The following is a 19,775-nucleotide window of genomic DNA, read 5'->3' on the forward strand; positions in this document are numbered from 1 at the left end:
TCTACTGATGAATACTTTTCCAAGGACTTGTTTCCATATGTGTGTGGTGCATGTGTGAGTACACGCTCACATGTGTACACCCTGGTGTGTTTTAAGTAAGTACCATGCTATATGTTAATAATAAATAAAATTTTTTTCCATAGATGGTGAATCTTTGAGAGTGAGTGTTGGTCTTTTCCTATTATAAATAACTTATGCAGCCTTCTCAAGCATTCTCTAATATTACTGATTCATCAGATTTCAGTGGTTTACACGGTAGTTGAATCCTGGCAATGCCTTTTATTCACAACAGTTTTACTCCAAATTAAATTTTTCTTCAAACCATTTTGATCTCTATTCTCTGCAGTGCTATGAAGGAAAGTCCTCCAGAGATACCCTGAAAAGAGTGGCTGCAAATGCGTTGCTGTCACTCCTGGCTGTCAGCAGAAGAGCCCAGAAACATGCTCTGAAAGGTGATCTACATGGCAGATCAGCTGTTCATGTGGCATGCTGCCAACTTGTGTGGTTTGCTGCTTGCTCAGTTTAATTTTCTTTGAATTCAAACTATGAAGTACTCTATAGTATAATATATCAATGTCATTAAAATACAAAACAAAACCAGATTTTTTTCCACAAACAAACCCAGTAAACATTCACTTCTTTTAGGTTTCTTCCATACAGATATCTAGGAAACATTATTACTTTAAAACAAAAAAGATTTTTCATGCAATTATTTTTATTTAATATGTAATTATTCTTACTCTAGAACATTTATCTAAATAATAGAGAAGCTAATGAAAGTAACACTCAGTTTCATAGTAATTAAATATTAGTTTGTACATAAAAACATTCTGTGTACCTAAATAAAACCCAAAACAAACAAATAAAAAACCCCCATTGTTTTGATGATAAAGAGCATCAGAGGATCCAGTATTTTTTGTATAAATTTCCCCCTCTAAAGTTGAAAATTCTCATTTGAAAATCAGGGAAAAGAAAGTTGAAAATTTGAAAGAGAATAACAGCAACACAAAGTTCATTAATGTCAATTGCAGTTTACTACTAAAACAAATTATTTAAGTCTCAAGCATAAATTATGTTTGAGGACTATCTTACTAAGGACTAAAACTAAGTGGATTCCAGGTTTAGTTTTTTTACCACCACCCCCCACTATTTTCCCATATTTATTTATCTCTTGCTGAAAACACTAGAATAAGTGGGTCAGAAATATAATTGTTTTGGAGATTCTGATTATATGTGGTTTTAACTTATTTAGAAATGAAATATTTTGACTTAACAAATTTTGTCTTTCAGCTGATCTCATAGACAAGTGCATGGAGCAGATGAAGCACATTAATGCACAACTGAACCTCGATTCTCTGCAGCCTGGGAAAGCAGTACTGAAAAAAAAGGTGACTTTGCATCCTAAACTCCTGGGATAAAGGAATGAATGCACACGGTGACCGTCTCTGCAGTGTCCTTATGCCTATAAATGAGTGCAAGGTTGAAACGCATGTCTGATTTAGAAGAAAAATGCAGTCTGGTAAATTAATGGCATTTCTACATTAGGAGATTGTGGGCATTTTTTTCTCCCTTAATTCTTACTTGAAGGTCTTTAGGTAAAGCTTTGTGCTCGCTCGCTCTCTCTGGATATATATATTTATACACACTTATTGTATATATAAAATGTATATAATACATTACACATATAAAATATGTATTTTGTGATATCTACATCTGCATGATACTAGGATACTATACTAGATAGGTTTTTAATACTTAAAGTCTTTAAAAGCAAGCCTAAGTTCTCTAAGTGAGATCTATAATAGATGTAATTTAATAAGTGTTTACAATATGTCAGGCACTATCAGATATTTTATATTTGTTATCTCATAGACAAACACTCATGAGCACAGACTCTTCATGCTGGCAGTTGATGAGACCAGAATTTGTCTCCACATCTGAGAGGTTGCAAAGCTGCTATTCTTAATCTCTGTTTAACTCCTTCTGTGACTTCTGAATGTCTCATCTGGCATTGAGTCTGCTTAATTCATGTTTAATTTACATTTTCATGTGAACATAGAATAACATAATTATTATATAAGAACTATGGTTAATAATAATCATGATCAGTAAGATCTGTTCCACAGACTTACTCACAAAATGAATGTATATATGTATCAATATATAAATGTACAAATATACCTGTGTGTGTGTGTGTGTGTGTAAGACCATAGTAGCAGCCCTCTATGAAATAACTAGTAAGAAAATAAGGCAAAACTTTACTTAATAATTTGGTGAATGCAGGGGATTGATTCATGTTTGTCGCTTTCTGTTCTTATGTCTTTTCCTCTTTCCTCACTAGCAAAAAGCCCTTACTCCATCACTGAGAGAGTCAGCCCACACCTGATATGATTGAAAATCAGTCAGAACCTGACTCACTTTATTGAGATGAAACATAGAGGCTATTATACATCCCAGTTCCTTCATGCTTGATAGAACAGAAATAGCTTTTCTGTGGTGGGTGCATTTCTTGAGATGTGGTCATCTTTCAGAGATCGTTAGCTTGTCAGTCCCCTCAAAGTTATGGTGGTCTGGCAAGACTAGAGCACAGCTGCATTGTGCTGTGATCCACAAGGGAGTGAGTTACTATATATGAAAAGTGGAGCATGCTCCTATGTTCACAGTTTTTACCTTCTTGTTTAAACAGGAAGATGGTTTTATTAAAGAGTTGAGCATTGCCATGCAGCTCCTAAGAAACTGCCTTTATCAAAATGAAGAATGTAAAGTAAGTAGAGATCCTTTTCAAAATGTTGGTAGCAGAATTGGTATTAAACAGTTAAATAGATAAATGTTTTTATTTTCTAGATAATTAAAACATTATCTAGAAAATTAACATTGATCATGTATTCCTTAACCTATGTTAAATAAGACAGGACTAACAATTTATATTTTGAAGTAGTCTGATGGGAATAAAGTATTACACTTACAGAGAGCTCTAAACATGGGCAAGAATATTGGGAATAACTGCAAAGCTTATGCTTTGAACACTGGGAATAACTTCTAGTCTATTTGATGCTGCATAAAATTGTGTAGGGTGTGTATGTTTATGAAAATGTGCTCATAAGTGCACATGGCAGTACAAATTCCTGTTTAATTCATTATGTCTCACAGTCTTACATATAGGACACCTATAAAAACTTAAGTTTAGCCATTTTATAGGAGTCTTATGAAATTGTATAAGTTTTTATAGCTATCTATGTTTATGATGGGACATCAATAAGTAAAGAAGATGGCAGAATATAGTGCAAGTGGTTGTGTTTATAAGGCTGTCAGTGGTCATTGACTTTTGAAGTAAAAACTGTGTGTTATGTAAGATTTGTTCACACAACAATATTTAGAATGAATTGTATCATATTTAAATTGCTCAAAAATAGTAATTACACACATACACACACTCACACCATGGAGGGAGAGAGACAAGACAGAGACTGGGCAGAGTTGATGAGAATGTTTACTTAACAAGAAATTACCATTTATTGACCACCTAAGTTAGTTACCCCTTGTTGGAACATACCACTCTCTTGCATGATTTATATGTTATAGAAGCTGTTTTCTGCTTTTCTTCTCTGACTAGCATATCCTGGCCACCCTGGTGTTGAAGGCCAGGCTGTGCTCAGGGCAGCCATGTGTAGAGCCCTGTAGCTCTATGGCAAGATTGTCTGCTGGATCCTTTTTTTTATTTTTGGTATTGTGAATTAAACACAGGGTTACTGAGTCACATCCCCGGCCCTTTTTTTATTTTTTATTTTGATTCAATGTCACTTAGTTGCTTAGGGCCTCACTAAGTTGCTGAGGCTACACTCCTCCTTTGTCAGCCTCCCAAGTTACTGGGATTACAGGTGTGACCCACTATGCCCTCCTCATTATTGAGAATGAAGATGAATTCAACTTTTTTTGTGTGTGTGGTGCTGGAAATTGAACCCAGGGCCTTGTGCATGCAAGGCAAGCACTCTACCTACTGAGCTAATTCCCAATTCGATTTCAATTTTTTATCTTATGTTAGTGACAGTGTTTTGAATTTGAATTTAATTTTGTATTTTCGTATATTTAGACTCATGGCTGTCCTTACTTTCTTTCCACAACAGGAAGTGGCTCTTGAAGCTCATCTTGTCCCTGTCTTGCACTCTCTCTGGCCTTGGCTTTTGATGGATGATTCACTGATGCAGAATGCCTTGCAGTTGCTTTATGTCTATACTGCAAATTTTCCAAATGGTAACTAGAACCCAATGTTGCCTTTTGATAATAAACTATAGAGTACTTGCTTTCATACTGGTTACTGTGGTTGTTAACTTTACATCAATGTTAAGGTGGACAGGAAAAACATATATTTTGAAGTATTTCTTCTACTTATAAAGGATATATTTTTAGTCAAAGACAAGATTGCTTGTAGGTATTATAGTAGAGCAGACAGATATTTTAGGAATATGTTTGTCGCCAGGGGAGAGTCATTGGACAGTTTAGGAAGAGTCAAGAGAATGTGCTGGTGGAAGGTAGAAAGGAAAGAAAGGTATCCAGGCTGAGCCTCATTTGGGGAAATGAACCTGAGTGCATAGTAGTACCATTTATTAAAATGATAAAGCTCTGGATTTGACTTGGATTTAAAGTAGGAATCAAGAGTACTGTTTGGTCATGTTAAGTCTGAGGTATCTGTATTCAAGCAAGTAAAAAAACTAAGGCGAAGTTGAATTCATTGGAGATAAAAAATAATGTTGGGAGTTTTATTAGTTATGTATTGCTGCTGATCAAATTACCCCCAAATCGAGCACCTGTGCCACACAGTCATGTAATTATCTCTTGGCTTCTGTGAGTCAGGAATCTGGGTGTGGTTTAGGTGGGTAGTTCTGATTTTCTCACCATATTTTTCCTTTCTTCATTATTTATGAGAGGGAACAAAGACAAGAGGTTTTGAGAAGGCTACTTTGAGCAGGGAGGGCAAGCAGACATTGTAGAGAGTGAAGCAGGGCAGCTTGCTGTGAAGCACCACTGACAGCTTATGGTCAGAAACGTGAGGTTTGTCTGGTCGGCAAGTGTGTGTGCTTTCATCTGGCAGCATGTAACTCCTCCTTCAGGAGTTTCGAAATACGTGGGCTGTCCAGGAAGGGGCGGGACAAGTGGGAACCCATCTTTTCACTTCTACATGCCTTGATAGCTTATTCCTTTGACTGGTCTGACACCTCTAGAGTACCATGCCTCAGAAGCCCAGCCAGTGGGAACAAGTAGAAACAGGCCTCCAGGCTCTTGAACCTTGAATTGCCATTTATATATTTGAGTCTAGTACAGGACTGTCCTTGTCTTCCTTCTGCTGCCGCTCACTTTCTTCATCCCTTGTTCTGCTCGAGAGTCTCCTCTCAGTGCATCTTCCAGCTCAGCATCCTCCTGGCCAGATCAGCTCCTCTCTAAGGGCAGCTTTGGTCTGTAGGTTGTTCTCCTTGACCTTACCTTTGCTCTTTAATTTAGGGTTTAGGGAAGTAAGGAGGAGTAAAGAGTCAGTTGCTAAATGTTAAACAAAAGAAATTTGTGCTTCAGTACAAATCTTCTGAAATTATAATTTGTCATTTTTATACTTAAAATTGAAATAAATATTAGAAGTGGTTAGGTTACACCTAAAAAAGAAACATTTTACTTTTCAGTCTGGTTTGTTTCCGAGCAAAACTCTATTGTGTAATGACAGTTTCATGTAACAGTTAGTGGTAACAGTGGTATTTTAATACAGCTCTAAGGTTATTAATACAGGAAAGTTTGCTGTATTTTTTGTGTTTACTCATCTCTTATGAATTATTTTACATAATGTCTTGATTCTGGTGTGATTATGTACAAGCCTACCTCCTTGTAGCTGCTTTCACAGGTTGATTCCACCTTAGGGTTTTGTTACAGTACAGTCTTACTAATTAAGCATTAAACTGTATTTCTAATTCTTTTCTGATTATCTTTCTTCCTTGGTACATCTCACATGGTTACTTACTGAAAATCACTAAGCTCTAGAAAGCCAGTTACATGCCACTGCTGGCTGTCTCTGCCTATCAGCTGTGTGAGCTTGAACAATCACTGGCTTTTCTGCACGGTGTCTTTACTTGTCTACCATGGAGAACAGCATTGCACTACCCACTGTCCCAGACACCTGTGTTCTTCATTTGTCTCTTCTGTAAAATGAAGGCATTAGACCAAGTTACCTCATATTTCTAAAATTCTGTTCTTCCATTCAGGCTTTTATTCAGATGTTTTCTCTAGGAAATATTAAAAAAAAACCTATTATGCTGGTTTTATTCTTTTTTAAAAGGAAAAAACTGGTATTTTAAAATACTGTGTTTGTTAGGTCTTCAGTGAATACAGTAAATCTGTTAGATTGAAAGTAGACATCTGCATTAGCATTCAGTGCTGATTTGCAATTCACAGGTTAGTTGGCTAAGTCACTTTGAAAGGCAGATATGCTTTACTAGATGGTGTTTTTAACACTAAACAGTGGAGCCAAGAAGATAACATGATTGGCTGCTGTTTTGAAGGTTGCAGTTCTCTTTGCTGGTCAAGTTATGGACAATATCCCGTTCACGCTGCACACAGAGGAGCCTCCAGCAGCTCTCTGATGCTGTGTATCCTAAAATTGGCCTCTCAGATGCCTCTCGAGAACACCAACATCCAGCAGACGGTTTTTCTGTTTCTTTCAAATCTGGCCTTGTCTCATGACTGTAAGGGAGTAATTCAAAAGGTAAGTACTTAAATTGTCCTGCCTATCATAAAGGAGATACTCCATTAAATAATACTTCCAGTCAAAAGTTCAGGGCTCAATTTCTAGGATAAATTTATTATAATTTTGAGAGTTTTTTTAAAAGGATTTTAAGAAGATTAAGAGGTTCACTGTTGATAAAAAGTGACAGAAGCTAGGCTATGATCTTGCCTTTTCCTTTTAGTTTATCCTTATTAGTTTTGAGATTTTGTTTTACTACTCTCATAAATGGTGATGTTAGAAAGACAGCTGTCTTACATTTATTGAATATCATAAAAGTAATATATATGGTCTTTAAACAGACCAAATTGAGCAGTAACAATCTCAGTTCAATTTACATTGACAAATGGTTTATGAAATCACAGCCCTCTTTCACCCAGTTAGACTTTAACTTCTTTATGACCTAATAGGCAATTTTATGAGTTCTCTGGGATTTCTGTTCCAGAACTTTACTCTTAACACTGATTTAACTTTGGGTACTTTAAAAGGGAGGGAACTAGTTAAACAAATTCTCATATACATGTGCAGTCAAGATCTGTGTTTTAATGTATGTAAATAAAGTTCCTAGTTGGATAAATTCCTTAAAACTTGAATGTAATCAGATTATCTATTACTATTGTTAACATGAAATAGTAATTTGATTGCTACTGTTTGTTTTGCTTGAAGAACAAGATAAATTGCAAAGGTTGATAGTATCTGTGAAGAACTGAGTCTCCTTTTCCTCTACTGTTTCATCTCTTTGAAGCCCCAAATGATAATTTGAGGTAATCACCAAACAAATAGAAAAAAATATCTGTCTTACTAGGAAATGGAATTGTCATTCTTACAATGAAAATGTTTTCAGAGGTGTGCTGAAGTGACCTCCCACTGGCTCTTGGGAGTTTCAGAAAAGTTCAAGCTTGTCAATATCATGTGATCTTGAAATCAGCCATGGTGGGATTATTCACACTTTATAATTCGGCAAAAACATTCAGGGAATGGAACCAGTTTATTATTTACCAGCATATGCCTGGGTGGCTTCTTCATATGTATGTTACATGCATGTCATTTATGTGTGTGTGTGTGTGTGTGTGTGTGTGTGTGTGTATGAGAGAGAGAGATTATAAGTTGTGTTGGTGTATGTGAATAAATTTCATATATGTATTCAAATATTTGTATATGTCACTTGTCACAGGAGAAGTCTTCTTGAACTAAATGTGTGTGATTACCATCCTGCAGAATGAGAAAGCATGTAGTGAGAACAGAGCTGGGAACACAGAACTAGGCTTAGAGAACATGCTAACAGAAAGCAGAGCAGACCTCTGGGGGAACCTCAGAGCCAAGTCTCACTGTTCTCACTGTGTGACTCACTGTGTGACTCTGAGTGACTCTCTTTATGCCTCATTTTTTTTAAAAAATTATTTTTATAATAATTAGGTTAAACAAAATGATCTCTAAGGTATCTTCACCTTTCACTCTGTGATTCTGGTGCTATACTGAAGAACATTGTGATCAACTGTAATCACATTCAGAGCATAATGGTCAAGTCACTTTCTTCAGTTCCAGTGAGGAAATTCCAATGACTTAATAGCAATAATGAGCCTGAACACCCGAGTTCCTCCTCTCTGTCACTCATCAGTGGACATGAGGATGCTAGTGTTCCACCTTTCCGTTATTCATCAGTAGGGATTAGAAAATGCAGCCAGAGCTGTTATTCAATTCAGTTGTAAAATGTCTGCTCTTTCTGCCATGAGGTTTCTGCACTTTCTAACTGGTGCATAAAATCGTTTAAAATTATCTTTAGATCTAACAAAGAGGAGGGATGTCCATAGGATGTGTGCATTTTAAAGCACTGACATATATTTTATTGCTGTGGTCATCCTTTAATCTCCGATATCATGATAGAATCTAGCTGAATAGGAAAGATAGGGTGTAAATCTAAGAGCATCATTCTGGGCTGAGAAATGAGAAATAGGCATGAGTGATGGCAAATGTTATTTAAAATGGGCATGTCATTTTATAGTGTATTTGTTGCTTGGAAAATATTGCTAATATTTTTGCAGCCCATTTTATGTGTATAATCAGGATTCTTTTTGTAAAAGTCTTAAGATTAATTTTATAAATTAAAGCTAATGTCTTGATTTAGGAATAGGAGAACCCAAGAGACAAGCTGGAGTAGATTAAACAGGGAGAGATGAGTTACTCTGTGCAGTTATAAAAGTTGAATGAGTGCATTTCACTTCTAAAATGTCCAACCACTTCTGGTTTCCATATTGCCATCGTGGATTTCAGTTTGATATAGTAATTTTTATATTTTGTTTGCATATAGCTGACTTTAGACAATAATATGTTATCTTTCAAATAGTTCAGAGCTTGGTAGGGTTTTGTGGAAGGAACTTTATTTGAAGGTTGATATAACTCTTATAGTTCAAGTAATAGATCTTTCTCATCTGTAAGTTTAATAGAATGACACATAGCCATGAGAAATTAATTTCTATAATGATAAGCAAGTGGGATAAAGGGAATATAGAATGGAAGTATAGACTGAAAGAAAAAAAAACAAACACTTGTAGCTATTATGGTACAAAATACCCCCCTATTACCAGAGTTGTTGCAAAATACCCCCTATTACCAGAGTTGTTGCAAAATACCCCCCTATTACCAGAGTTGTTGCAAAATACCCCCCTATTACCAGAGTTGTTACAAAATACCCCCTATTACCAGAGTTGTTGCAAAATACCCCCCTATTACCAGAGTTGTTGCAAAATACTCCCCTATTACCAGAGTTGTTACAAAATACCCCCTATTACCAGAGTTGTTACAAAATACCCCCTATTACCAGAGTTGTTGCAAAATACCCCCTATTACCAGAGTTGTTGCAAAATACCCCCTATTACCAGAGTTGTTGCAAAATACCCCCCTATTACCAGAGTTGTTGCAAAATACCCCCCTATTACCAGAGTTGTTGCAAAATACCCCCCTATTACCAGAGTTGTTACAAAATACCCCCCTATTACCAGAGTTGTTGCAAAATACCCCCCTATTACCAGAGTTGTTGCAAAATACCCCCCTATTACCAGAGTTGTTGCAAAATACCCCCCTATTACCAGAGTTGTTGCAAAATACCCCCCTTGTTACCAGAGTTGTTGCAAAATACCCCTCTATTACCAGAGTTGTTGCAAAATACCCCCCTATTACCAGAGTTGTTGCAAAATACCCCACTATTACCAGAGTTGTTAACTAGTTTTCCTGACTGGGGTTTTGTTTCTTTTTCCTCTCCATAGGAAATTTTTTAATGAGTAGCAAAATTGCCAGAAGGCAGACAGAAAGAGAAAATTCAAGAGGCCTAAAGTAATCCCCAAACTGGATTATCAATCCTGAATAATTGAGTTGACTATAGCTTACTGAATTCCATCATCAGGAGAAAAAAAATGAGCTGAAATTAAAATTTGAGCACTATTTTGTTCCTCTTACCCTTTTCACTAATACTTGGGAATGATATAGATGAAGTATTTAGACAGTATTGGGAGGAAAGAGAAATTTAGGTTAGAAAAGAGGATACCATAATGCTAGCTAATTGGTCACAAAGGGACTAGGGAAATAATGACAAAGACCCAAAAAGAAAATAATATTCTCTCTATTTACCCACAGAGTAACTTCTTACAGAACTTTCTGTCTCTAACATTGCCAAAAGGAGGAAATAAACATCTCAGTAATCTGACCATTCTTTGGTTGAAGTTACTCTTGAATATATCTTTTGGAGAAGATGGGCAGCAAATGATCCTGAGGCTTGATGGCTGTTTAGACTTACTTACTGAGATAAGCAAATACAAGCATAAGAGCAGCCCTTACATACCACTTCTTATTTTTCATAATATGTGCTTCAGTCCTGCAAATAAGCCCAAGATTCTGGCTAATGGTAAGTATTCATATTATATACCACACACACAAACGTGCTTTTATATATGTGGTAATTCATAGGCTGTTAAAACACAAAATAATTTTATAATTTGCCAGGTATTTATGTTGCAGGGGCTGGGGGAATGAGTCAGGCAAGGCTTTGCCTTCTTTGAGCTGCCTGGAGTCTCTGGATGTTAATAAATCATGTTATCCCCATGGACAAACTGGATACAGGAGGACAAACTGTGTGTAGGGGTGCTTGCTGACCTTGGCTCTCCTTGTTCTTGCTGCAAGTCCCCTGCAATCGCCTCTCTGTCTTTGAGCAAATACAGCTGTGTCAGGGAAGACTTTGCAGACCCATCAGTTAAAGTTGGACCCTCCCTGCCCCCTGTTCCCTCCCCACCACTCTCTTCCCCTTTCCCTTTGTTTTATTTCTCCATTGCATCAACACTAGGATACACTCTGCATTTCAATGTATATCTGTTTATTCCTGGACTCCCCCCGACCCCCAGAACCTGCATCTTGTAGAGTCTAGTCTTTTTTTCCTTCCATGTGTTTCATGTAATCTTTTATCAAAGGCTTTTTTTCCATGACACACATTTTTCCAAGTGAATGGAAATAATTCTGCCTATGCTCTGCTGTGTGTACAGTAATGATTCTGTTTTCCTGATAATAATTATTAAATTTCAGGAAATGTATAGAAGCATTTTTAAAGTTCAGTCAGCTTTTAACTCCCCTCATTAACTACTCTTGATTCTCATTGCTTCTCCACTGACACTGTGCTCTTCGTCGATGGGGAGTGTACATCGGAGGTTGTTTTCATTCTGTTCTGCCGTACCTGCTTCAGTCCTCATGTTTGTAAAATGAGGATAACCAGCCCTACCTCTGAGCAACGAGATGACCCAGGAAACATCTGTGGCCATTCTTGAGCCACTGGAGCTACTCAGCAGCATCTCTTATTCTTTTGGGGGATTTTATTATTTGTTTTATTTGTTCTTTTTACATATACATAAGAGTAGAGTGTATTTGGACATATTACACATACATGGAGTATAATTTACTCTTAATTAGGATCCCATTCTTTTGGATCTTATTCTTTATTCACCTTTCTCATAAGGAATTTTGTCTTTGGTAACTACTTATTACACTTTATTATTAAGAGAGTAGGGAAAAGGAAAGGCTTTAGGGAGCTGAAGGAGAAGTCTGCATTTTCTACTTCTCCATGTCTCTGGATTTATTGTCAGTATTTTCTTGGAGTCAGCAGTGCTTTCCATCCTTCATTAGGTTAAAGCAGATGAATACACTTTTAGTTAAAAGGAGCCTCCCCATATCCCAAAGACTTGATCTCACTGGGCTTTCAAGGCAATGTTAACATGGGAGACAATAGCTGTGCAGGTTCTGTGTGGAACTGTTTAAGGCGTATCACAGGCTTTGCCCCCTTTTTCCTCATGGGGATCCAGGGTGGAGGTCTTAGCAGGATCATCTAACTTAAAAATCTACCAGGAAAGCAGACATGCCTCTGATCAGTAGAACTCAGACATCTGGTGTAGATGGTTAGGAGTGAAATGTGCATTGGGGCTTGGGCTTGCTGTTAAAGATAGATTCATGGCATTTTTTGTTTCTGGTAATGTCAGGCTAAGCGTCCTTTAAAAATAATAAAAACATGCTAGATAAGCTTTATTAAAATTAACCACAAAAAAATAGCTGAAGAGATAGTGGGAAACTTCAGGCCAATTTTGATCAAAATCTAATACCCAGAGAAGTAAGAAGTGTATAGAAATTCTTTTGCCCAAGGACAATTGCTAAGAAATGATAGAACAGATGTCAAGACCCTCTAAGGTGGCACTCTCCTGAATGAAGCTAGAACTCAGGAGAACCATTCTCTTAGGAGAAGAGAAAATTAGAATTGATTTCCTCCTCTAATTCTCATCCAGATGACAGTAAAGAAAGGTGAAAAAAAAATAAAATGAATGTCAGCCTGAGCAACACAAATTCCCTCCCACAGCTCTGTACCCAGGAATTCTTGGTGTGAGTGGGCTGAGAACTTGTTTTAAGGTGGTCCCTGAGTGCTTAGGAATAGCAGAACAAGTTTATACTAGACCTCAAGAAACTTCTACAAATAATTTTTCAAAGCATGAACCAGTACAAAGTTAATCAGGTACATTAGGAAACTTGGCAACAGGAGCTAGAACCAACAGAGGAAAACGTGCCAACTTCTCTGCCTGACTTCAGATACTAGGAGTATAAAATATAGTTTTAAAAAAATAACTTTAATAATACCATATTTAGATAAGTAAATGACAAGCTTGAAAATGCCTTCAGGGACTGGGAAACTGAAAAATAAGAGATTTGAAACAAGAACTAAGTAGAATTTCTAGACCTTCACTGAACAGTATGATAACCTGTGAGCCACATGTAGCTACTTCAAATTTAAACTTAAATAAATCAAAATTAAATATTAGGGTTGTCAGTCACAGTAGCTACAGGGCTAGTAACTATCTTATTAAGCAGCACTGATTGTTATAAATATTGTAGGAAGTTGTGTCAGACAGCATTATTCTAGAATTTTAATAGCCAAAATTTTAAAATTAATATGCACATCTGGTATTGATAATATATACAAGTTAGATATAGCAGAGAAGAAAATTTAGGAATTAGAAAGTATATCAGAAAAATAGTATCTAGAATGTAGCAGTGGAAATCTGAGAAGGTGAGAAAGCATTAAAAGAATAAAAGGTAAGTGACAATTACATGAAAGTCTTAACTACATGTTTATTGAAGTCCTAGGGGTAGCAAAAAGATGGGAGAAGGAAATACCTAGAGGTAATGATAAAAATTAAAAACTATTCTAAGACACTACAAAACAGATTCAAGAGATCCAGATATATCCAAGCAGATGAGTAAAAATAATTTTTTCCTAGACACATCAGAGCCAATGTGCAAAAAACCAAAAATGGTGAAATTGATATTTTCTTTGAAAAAAGTAACTTTAGAAAAATTTATTCTAGAAAACCAGAAAGTCCAATAATGGTAAGAGATATTGAATTGGTAAAAAAATCTAACCATATAAAATCCAAATCTAATTATAGAGAATCCTAGATCTAACTAAGCATGGCATCAAACTCCTGTGATTGAAACTACTGGGGAGGATCCCAAGTTCAAGGTCAGCATAGGCAACTTAGTGAAATCCTGTCTCAAAATAAAAATATACAAAGGCTGGGGACATAGTTCACTGATCTCTGGTACTGAAAAAGAAAAAAAAATTCTAGATGCAGCTAGCTTCACTAGTAAGTTCTCCTGAAGATCAAAGTAAAAATAATTCCAAACATATGCAGTCTCTTTCAGAGTAGAAAAAGAGGAAATAATTGTTAATTTTGTGAAGTTCCCATAACCTTGTTGGCATAATCTGACAAGGGCACAGATATTCTGGTAAATATTTTAGCTCTTGGAGGGTGAAAGGTGTCAATATATATTGAATATATATAATTTTATTAAACATGTATAAGTGTATAAATTTGACTGGCAAAAAGGATAGATAGCATACCCAGAGAATAACTAAAAAGGTAATACTCCTTATAGTGAATTCTGTATGACCAGTTGATTCTCACAGAATACTTTCATTGTTTTTTCCTGAACTTTTGTATCCATGGCCGATTTAAGGTAAACATTGTCATGATTTAACAAATAAAACTGCCTCCTAATTTGCTCTTTTCCCCATAAATTTAGTATCATTTAATCTGCTAATAATATACTGCTATAATTACTTATTACCCCTGTGCAGAATATACTCATAAAACTGAAACCAATTAGTTTTACCAGTAATTCACTCTTGATTATAGCATTTGTTGACTTTCATGGTATAAATATCTCACTGTCACTGATTTGAGGCTACCAACATGACAACTCTAAACTTAGAATCATGAAGTCAATTTATGAAGAAAAGTAATAAGTATTTAAAACTCATCATTTCACAATTAACTCATATTTGAGTATTATACTCCAGAGGTTATTTATATATTTAAATGGGAAAGGGAGGAAAAAAGGGAATTTATACTGATTTATTAAACTTAAAAATGTATTATGAGCTTTTTTCTTATACATGTTTTATTTATTTATTTTTAATATTTTTAGTTGTAGATGGACACAATCTCTTTATTTATTTATTTGTATGTGGTACTGAGGATTGAACCCAGTGCCTCACATGTGCTAGGCAAGCACTCTACCACTGAGCCACAACCTCAGCCTATATATATGTGCTTTAAAATGTGGTTTTAAAAAAAGCTGACCTACTATCAGAAAGGGCCATATTAATTTACCACATTAATTGACCTATGTATGTACTTCAGACATTTTAAGAGACAGTAACTAGTTGAAGGAGTTATGATATAAAGTTAGATAACAGGGGTCTGTGTTCTGAATGTTTGGTTTAATATGTAAAAATATTGATTGCTGCTACTCATCTAGAACACAAGAAAATCACCCTCCCATCTGACATTGTCCTTGCTGAGTAAGAAATATCAGCCATAGCTTCACATGATAAGTTATGCCTGATAATTGTTTATGTGACTAGGTATGAATAGGCCATGATACAGGAAAACTAAAGGGAGCTAGATATTACAGATGAGGTATGCAGGCAGTAGGGGTCAGTGTGGCAGGAAATTGCTGTTCCACATGTACCTCCCACATCACCTTCTCCCTATACAATTTGAGTCCTGGATGGAACAGGTAGCTCTCTTGCTCCTTCCTTCTTTCCTTCCTTCCTTCCTTCCTTCCTTCCTTCCTTCCTTCCCTTGCTCCCTCCCCCACTCCTTCCCTCCCTCTTTCCTTTTTACCTGTGAAAGATTTAAAATTTCTTAAAATTAAAAAAAAAATCAAGTAGAAGCACTTAAAATTTTTGTTTAATTATGAAATATTTTATTCAGGTAGCCTCTGTAAGGCACTAGTACATGTGGTTGGAGTACATGTCAATGAGCAGACACAAACCTTACCATTGAACAGGGTTATTTTAATTAGTTACATTCCTGGTGGGCAGGGATTGGTTAATATTCACATAATGTAGAGAATTTCCAGTAGCAAGTACCTTGGCCTTAAAAATGCAACATGCTAAAATCATACAATTTAGATGGTAAATAATGTGATACAGTTTGGTGATATATAAAAATAAATAATAAAGTAAGTTCAAATATTGTTCTGAAATACCTTGACAATTACCTTAGAAGGGGACTTCTGAATCATCATTTGAAATGAATAGACTGGTACATAATTAGTAAGGCTCCATTTTTGCTCAAGCTGGCTTTGTAAAGTGGACATATCTTGTGTATTAGTATGCAGGTTAAATCAATTTTTCCTCTGATATACACACATAAAATTCCTTTAAAATGTTTAGTTTTTTTTTGAAAATTGTAATCAGTGTAGTATTTCTCAACTATTTTACCTTTAACCCATGATATGATGTGTTGTGTATTGGTCTTTATAAATTTTGATGATGACAAATCTATTTTCCTGCATACTCAAATATTAGCTATCATTGAATAACTCATTAATATAATTCATTATGTACTTATTTGCACTACTGTTGTCCTTAAGTGAATGTGCCTCTGTTGAGCTTGGGCCAAGAGATTTGTGCCTATCATGAAAATAACTGTTTTTGAGTTTTTTTTTTTTTTTCCATAGAGCAAAAGTTGCCACAGTGCTGTGATACCAACTTGGAGAAAGGGGTATCTGATTAATCCAAAATAAGAGTGCATTTAATATCTGAGACTAAACTTTATTTTTTAAATGTGTTTGTTTTTAGAAAAAGTCATTACCATACTAGCTGCCTGTCTGGAAAGTAAGAATCAAAATGCTCAGAGGATTGCAGCAGCTGCACTTTGGGCTTTGACATATAATTACCAGAAGGTCAGTTTTAAAAATCATCTTATGAATTGGGGGCAAACAGCCAGGCCTGTGAGGGTGCATCCAAGGATATCAGAGGAGTATTAGAAAAGAAAAAAGAAAAAGAAATGAAGGCAAAGACCCATCTTTTCTTTGTTCACTCATTCAGTTAGTAATCCATCAGTTGAAATCTATATCATTTAATCATCAGGAGGCCCCAATTCAGAAGAGTATCTTTTAAGTGAATTTCCCTATTAATTTAAATTGATTTGCCATTGTGTTATAATTTTAATATAGATTATTTCTTCAAAAAGATGTGTCAAGGAAAAATGCATTGATACGAGACCAAATAAGTTTTATCCAAATATATGATTCAGTTGTTTATTGTATTTATCATTGCTGAATTTTAAAAATTAGTTCAATTCTTAAAAGGCCAGTAGAAGGCCTGCCCAGAGAGATGCACAGCACAGTAGGCCCTCTAGCTTCCCATTCTCTGGCATTTGGTCTTCTCTTTTATTGCAGACATCTCACTCCTAAAATACCTGTGAGTATCTAGTGGTAAAATAGTAGCCAGACAACTCTGTGCCTTTAGACAGCCTTCCCAGAATGGTGTTCTCTCAGCCCAGTGTCCCCGACTGTGCCGTGTTCCACCCTGCCTCCAGCACCCCCCCTCACCAAGGTCCCCTGACCTTGCTCTCCCTCCCACCTGTTGTCCCCTGGGCTGCACACAGGATTTGACACTTTGTAACCACCAGTAAATGTTTTTTTGAACTACTTCCATCTAAAATCTGATATTTGAGGGAATATGAATACTGAAACTAAAGGTTAACTGGTTTAAAAAAACAAATTGAGATTAGGGGAGAAGGACAAAAGGAGAAGGTAAAAAGAGTAATTGGACAGCAGATAATGGTTAGGTGAGGTAGGAGGAGGACGAAGGTGTCGGGGGATTACCACAGTAGGAAACACTAACTGTATAATTCTGTAGTTACCTTATTGTATTTTATGGTACCTGTTTAACACTGTAGTTAGCAGTGGACAGAATTAGTATTGTATTATCCTAATTCTTGACATATGGGAATAAGTCTAATTCATGGGTTGGTCTATATTATCTCCAGGCCAAAACAACTTTGAAAAACCCATCGATAAAAAGAAAAGTAGATGAAGCATATTCCTTAGCAAAGAAAGGTAAGTTTTATAGTTAAACTTGGAAACCACTAAATTAGTTGTCAGGATACTGAAATATTTAGACAAGCCATAGTAAAACAATAGTTTTCTACACCATTACTAAATTTTGCAGAGCTATTTTTTGTCAAAAGCATTATATGTGTCAATATTTAGTTAGACTTTCATTGTAACATTTTTTAAAATAGTAAAACATCCTAATAGATGAAGGTTTAAGATATAATAATTTCTTAAAATGTGTCTGTGATCTTTCTCCAAGTCAGTTTTTTCCTGGTACTAATTTTCTTTGCCAGTGGCTGCTGCTGGGCTGAAGTGTGCTCTTAGGTGATAAGAACTGGGCCTAATTAGAACTGACCTTGAACAGGAAGCTTTGATTTAAGATCACCAATTTGAATTGCAATCTTTTGAGAATAGATTTCATTGACCCCGTATCCATGTTGCCCTGTGATCTGCATGTTAGGAGAGAGTTTTCTTTTCAAAGCACGTTACTCATTTTAAGTGACACCAGTTTTATCCTCTGAACACATTTCAGAACAACCGAGCTATGTCTTTCCTGTACTGTAGTAGTCTGTGGGCTATTAATCTGTGTTTTTATATAGTCTGATTCTTTTTAAAATAAGGGGAGCAGTTTTGTTTCCTTTCTAGCTATGCCCATGAATTTCTGAAGAAAACAAATAATTGGGTTACATTAAAGTTTATGCTTTAGGGGAGACAATATATTTTTAAAAAAGTAATGGCTTTCATCTAGGATTATAGTTAACGATATCCATTATGGAATTGTATTTTTTAATACTCTTTGGGTAGACCATTAATAAAACAGCCCAATTCCTGAAGTTGCTCAAGTCCCAAAGCTGCTTCTTTATTATTCTGGTTTTTTTTAATTTTAATTTTCATAGGTGCATAATATACACAATAATGGGATTCATTATTACTTACTTGCACATGCATACAATAAAACAATATAATTTGGTCAGTTTCATTCCTCAGTATCACCCCTTTCTTTTCCCTCCTCCCTTTCACTGGTCTTATTGCTCTAATCTACTGGCTTCTCTTCTCTTTTCATGAATCTGCCCCCCTGTTTTTTACTTTTTTCTCTCTGGCTTCCACATATGAGAGAAAGCATATGACCCTTGACTTTTTGAGTCTGATTTATTTAACTTAACATAATGCTCTCAAGTACTATTCTTTTCCTGCAAATGACATCATTTTATTCTTTATATCTGAGTAAAACTATTGTATGTCTATGCCACATTTTCTTTCTTTTTTAATTTTTTATTTATTTTTTGTTATTTTTTTATTGTTGTTCAAAACATTACAAAGCTCTTGACATATCATATTTCATACATTTGATTCAAGTGGATTATGACCTCCCAGTGCCACATTTTCTTTATCCTTACATCAGTCAATGGATACCTAGACTGGTCCCATAGTTTGGCTATTGTGAATTGTGCTGCTACAAAAATGGGCTATACACATATTATTGTAGTATACTGATTTTAATTCTTTAGGATAAACACTGAGGAGTGGTTTAACTATGTCACATAGTAGTTCCATTCCTAGTCTTTTGAGGAACCTCCATACTGTTTCATAGTGGTGGTTCAGATTTACAGTTACACCAATCTCTATCATTTTTTATTATTTGTATTTTTGGTGGCTGCCATTCTAACTGGAAATGAAATCTCAGTGTAGTTTTGATTTGCATAGTTTCAATCTTTTACATATATGACACATAGCACCATTTGTTAAAATGACTATCTTTTCTCCAATATGTTTTTGGCACCATTGATAAGATCAGATGGCTGTATCTACATGGATTTGTCTGTGTCTTCTTTTGTGTCTCATTGGTCAATGTGTCTGTTTTTATACCAGTGCCATGCAGTTTTTGATGCTGTAGCATATTTTGAAGGTAGGTATTGTGATGCCTCCAACACTGGTTTTGTTTTGTTTTCTTAGAATTTTATTTTTAGAATTGGCTATTTGACTTTTTAATTTTTCCATATGATTTTTAGGACTGCTTTTTCTGGTTCTGTGAGGAATGTCATTGGTATTTTGATGGGGTATTTAATAATATGGTAACCAT

General features: G+C 35.6%; 1 protein-coding gene across 1 annotated transcript in view; it reads left to right on the forward strand.

Moving 5' to 3' along the window:
• The window catches only part of LOC143410600 (rotatin-like), a 45,193-nt gene extending 26,773 nt beyond the window's left edge, over positions 1 to 18,420 (forward strand). The window contains exons 9-16 of the mRNA XM_076871440.2: positions 347 to 452; positions 1,291 to 1,388; positions 2,687 to 2,764; positions 4,125 to 4,251; positions 6,540 to 6,742; positions 10,391 to 10,658; positions 16,434 to 16,537; positions 17,629 to 18,420. Coding sequence (XP_076727555.1) covers positions 347 to 452; positions 1,291 to 1,388; positions 2,687 to 2,764; positions 4,125 to 4,251; positions 6,540 to 6,742; positions 10,391 to 10,658; positions 16,434 to 16,537; positions 17,629 to 17,715 — 1,071 coding nt within the window. The 3' untranslated portion in view covers positions 17,716 to 18,420. The remainder of the gene's footprint in view (positions 1 to 346; positions 453 to 1,290; positions 1,389 to 2,686; positions 2,765 to 4,124; positions 4,252 to 6,539; positions 6,743 to 10,390; positions 10,659 to 16,433; positions 16,538 to 17,628) is intronic.
• Positions 18,421 to 19,775: the final 1,355 nt, after the last annotated feature.

The sequence above is a fragment of the Callospermophilus lateralis genome, chromosome 11 (genome assembly GCF_048772815.1).
Source record: "Callospermophilus lateralis isolate mCalLat2 chromosome 11, mCalLat2.hap1, whole genome shotgun sequence".
NCBI classification, from domain to species: Eukaryota; Metazoa; Chordata; class Mammalia; order Rodentia; family Sciuridae; genus Callospermophilus; species Callospermophilus lateralis.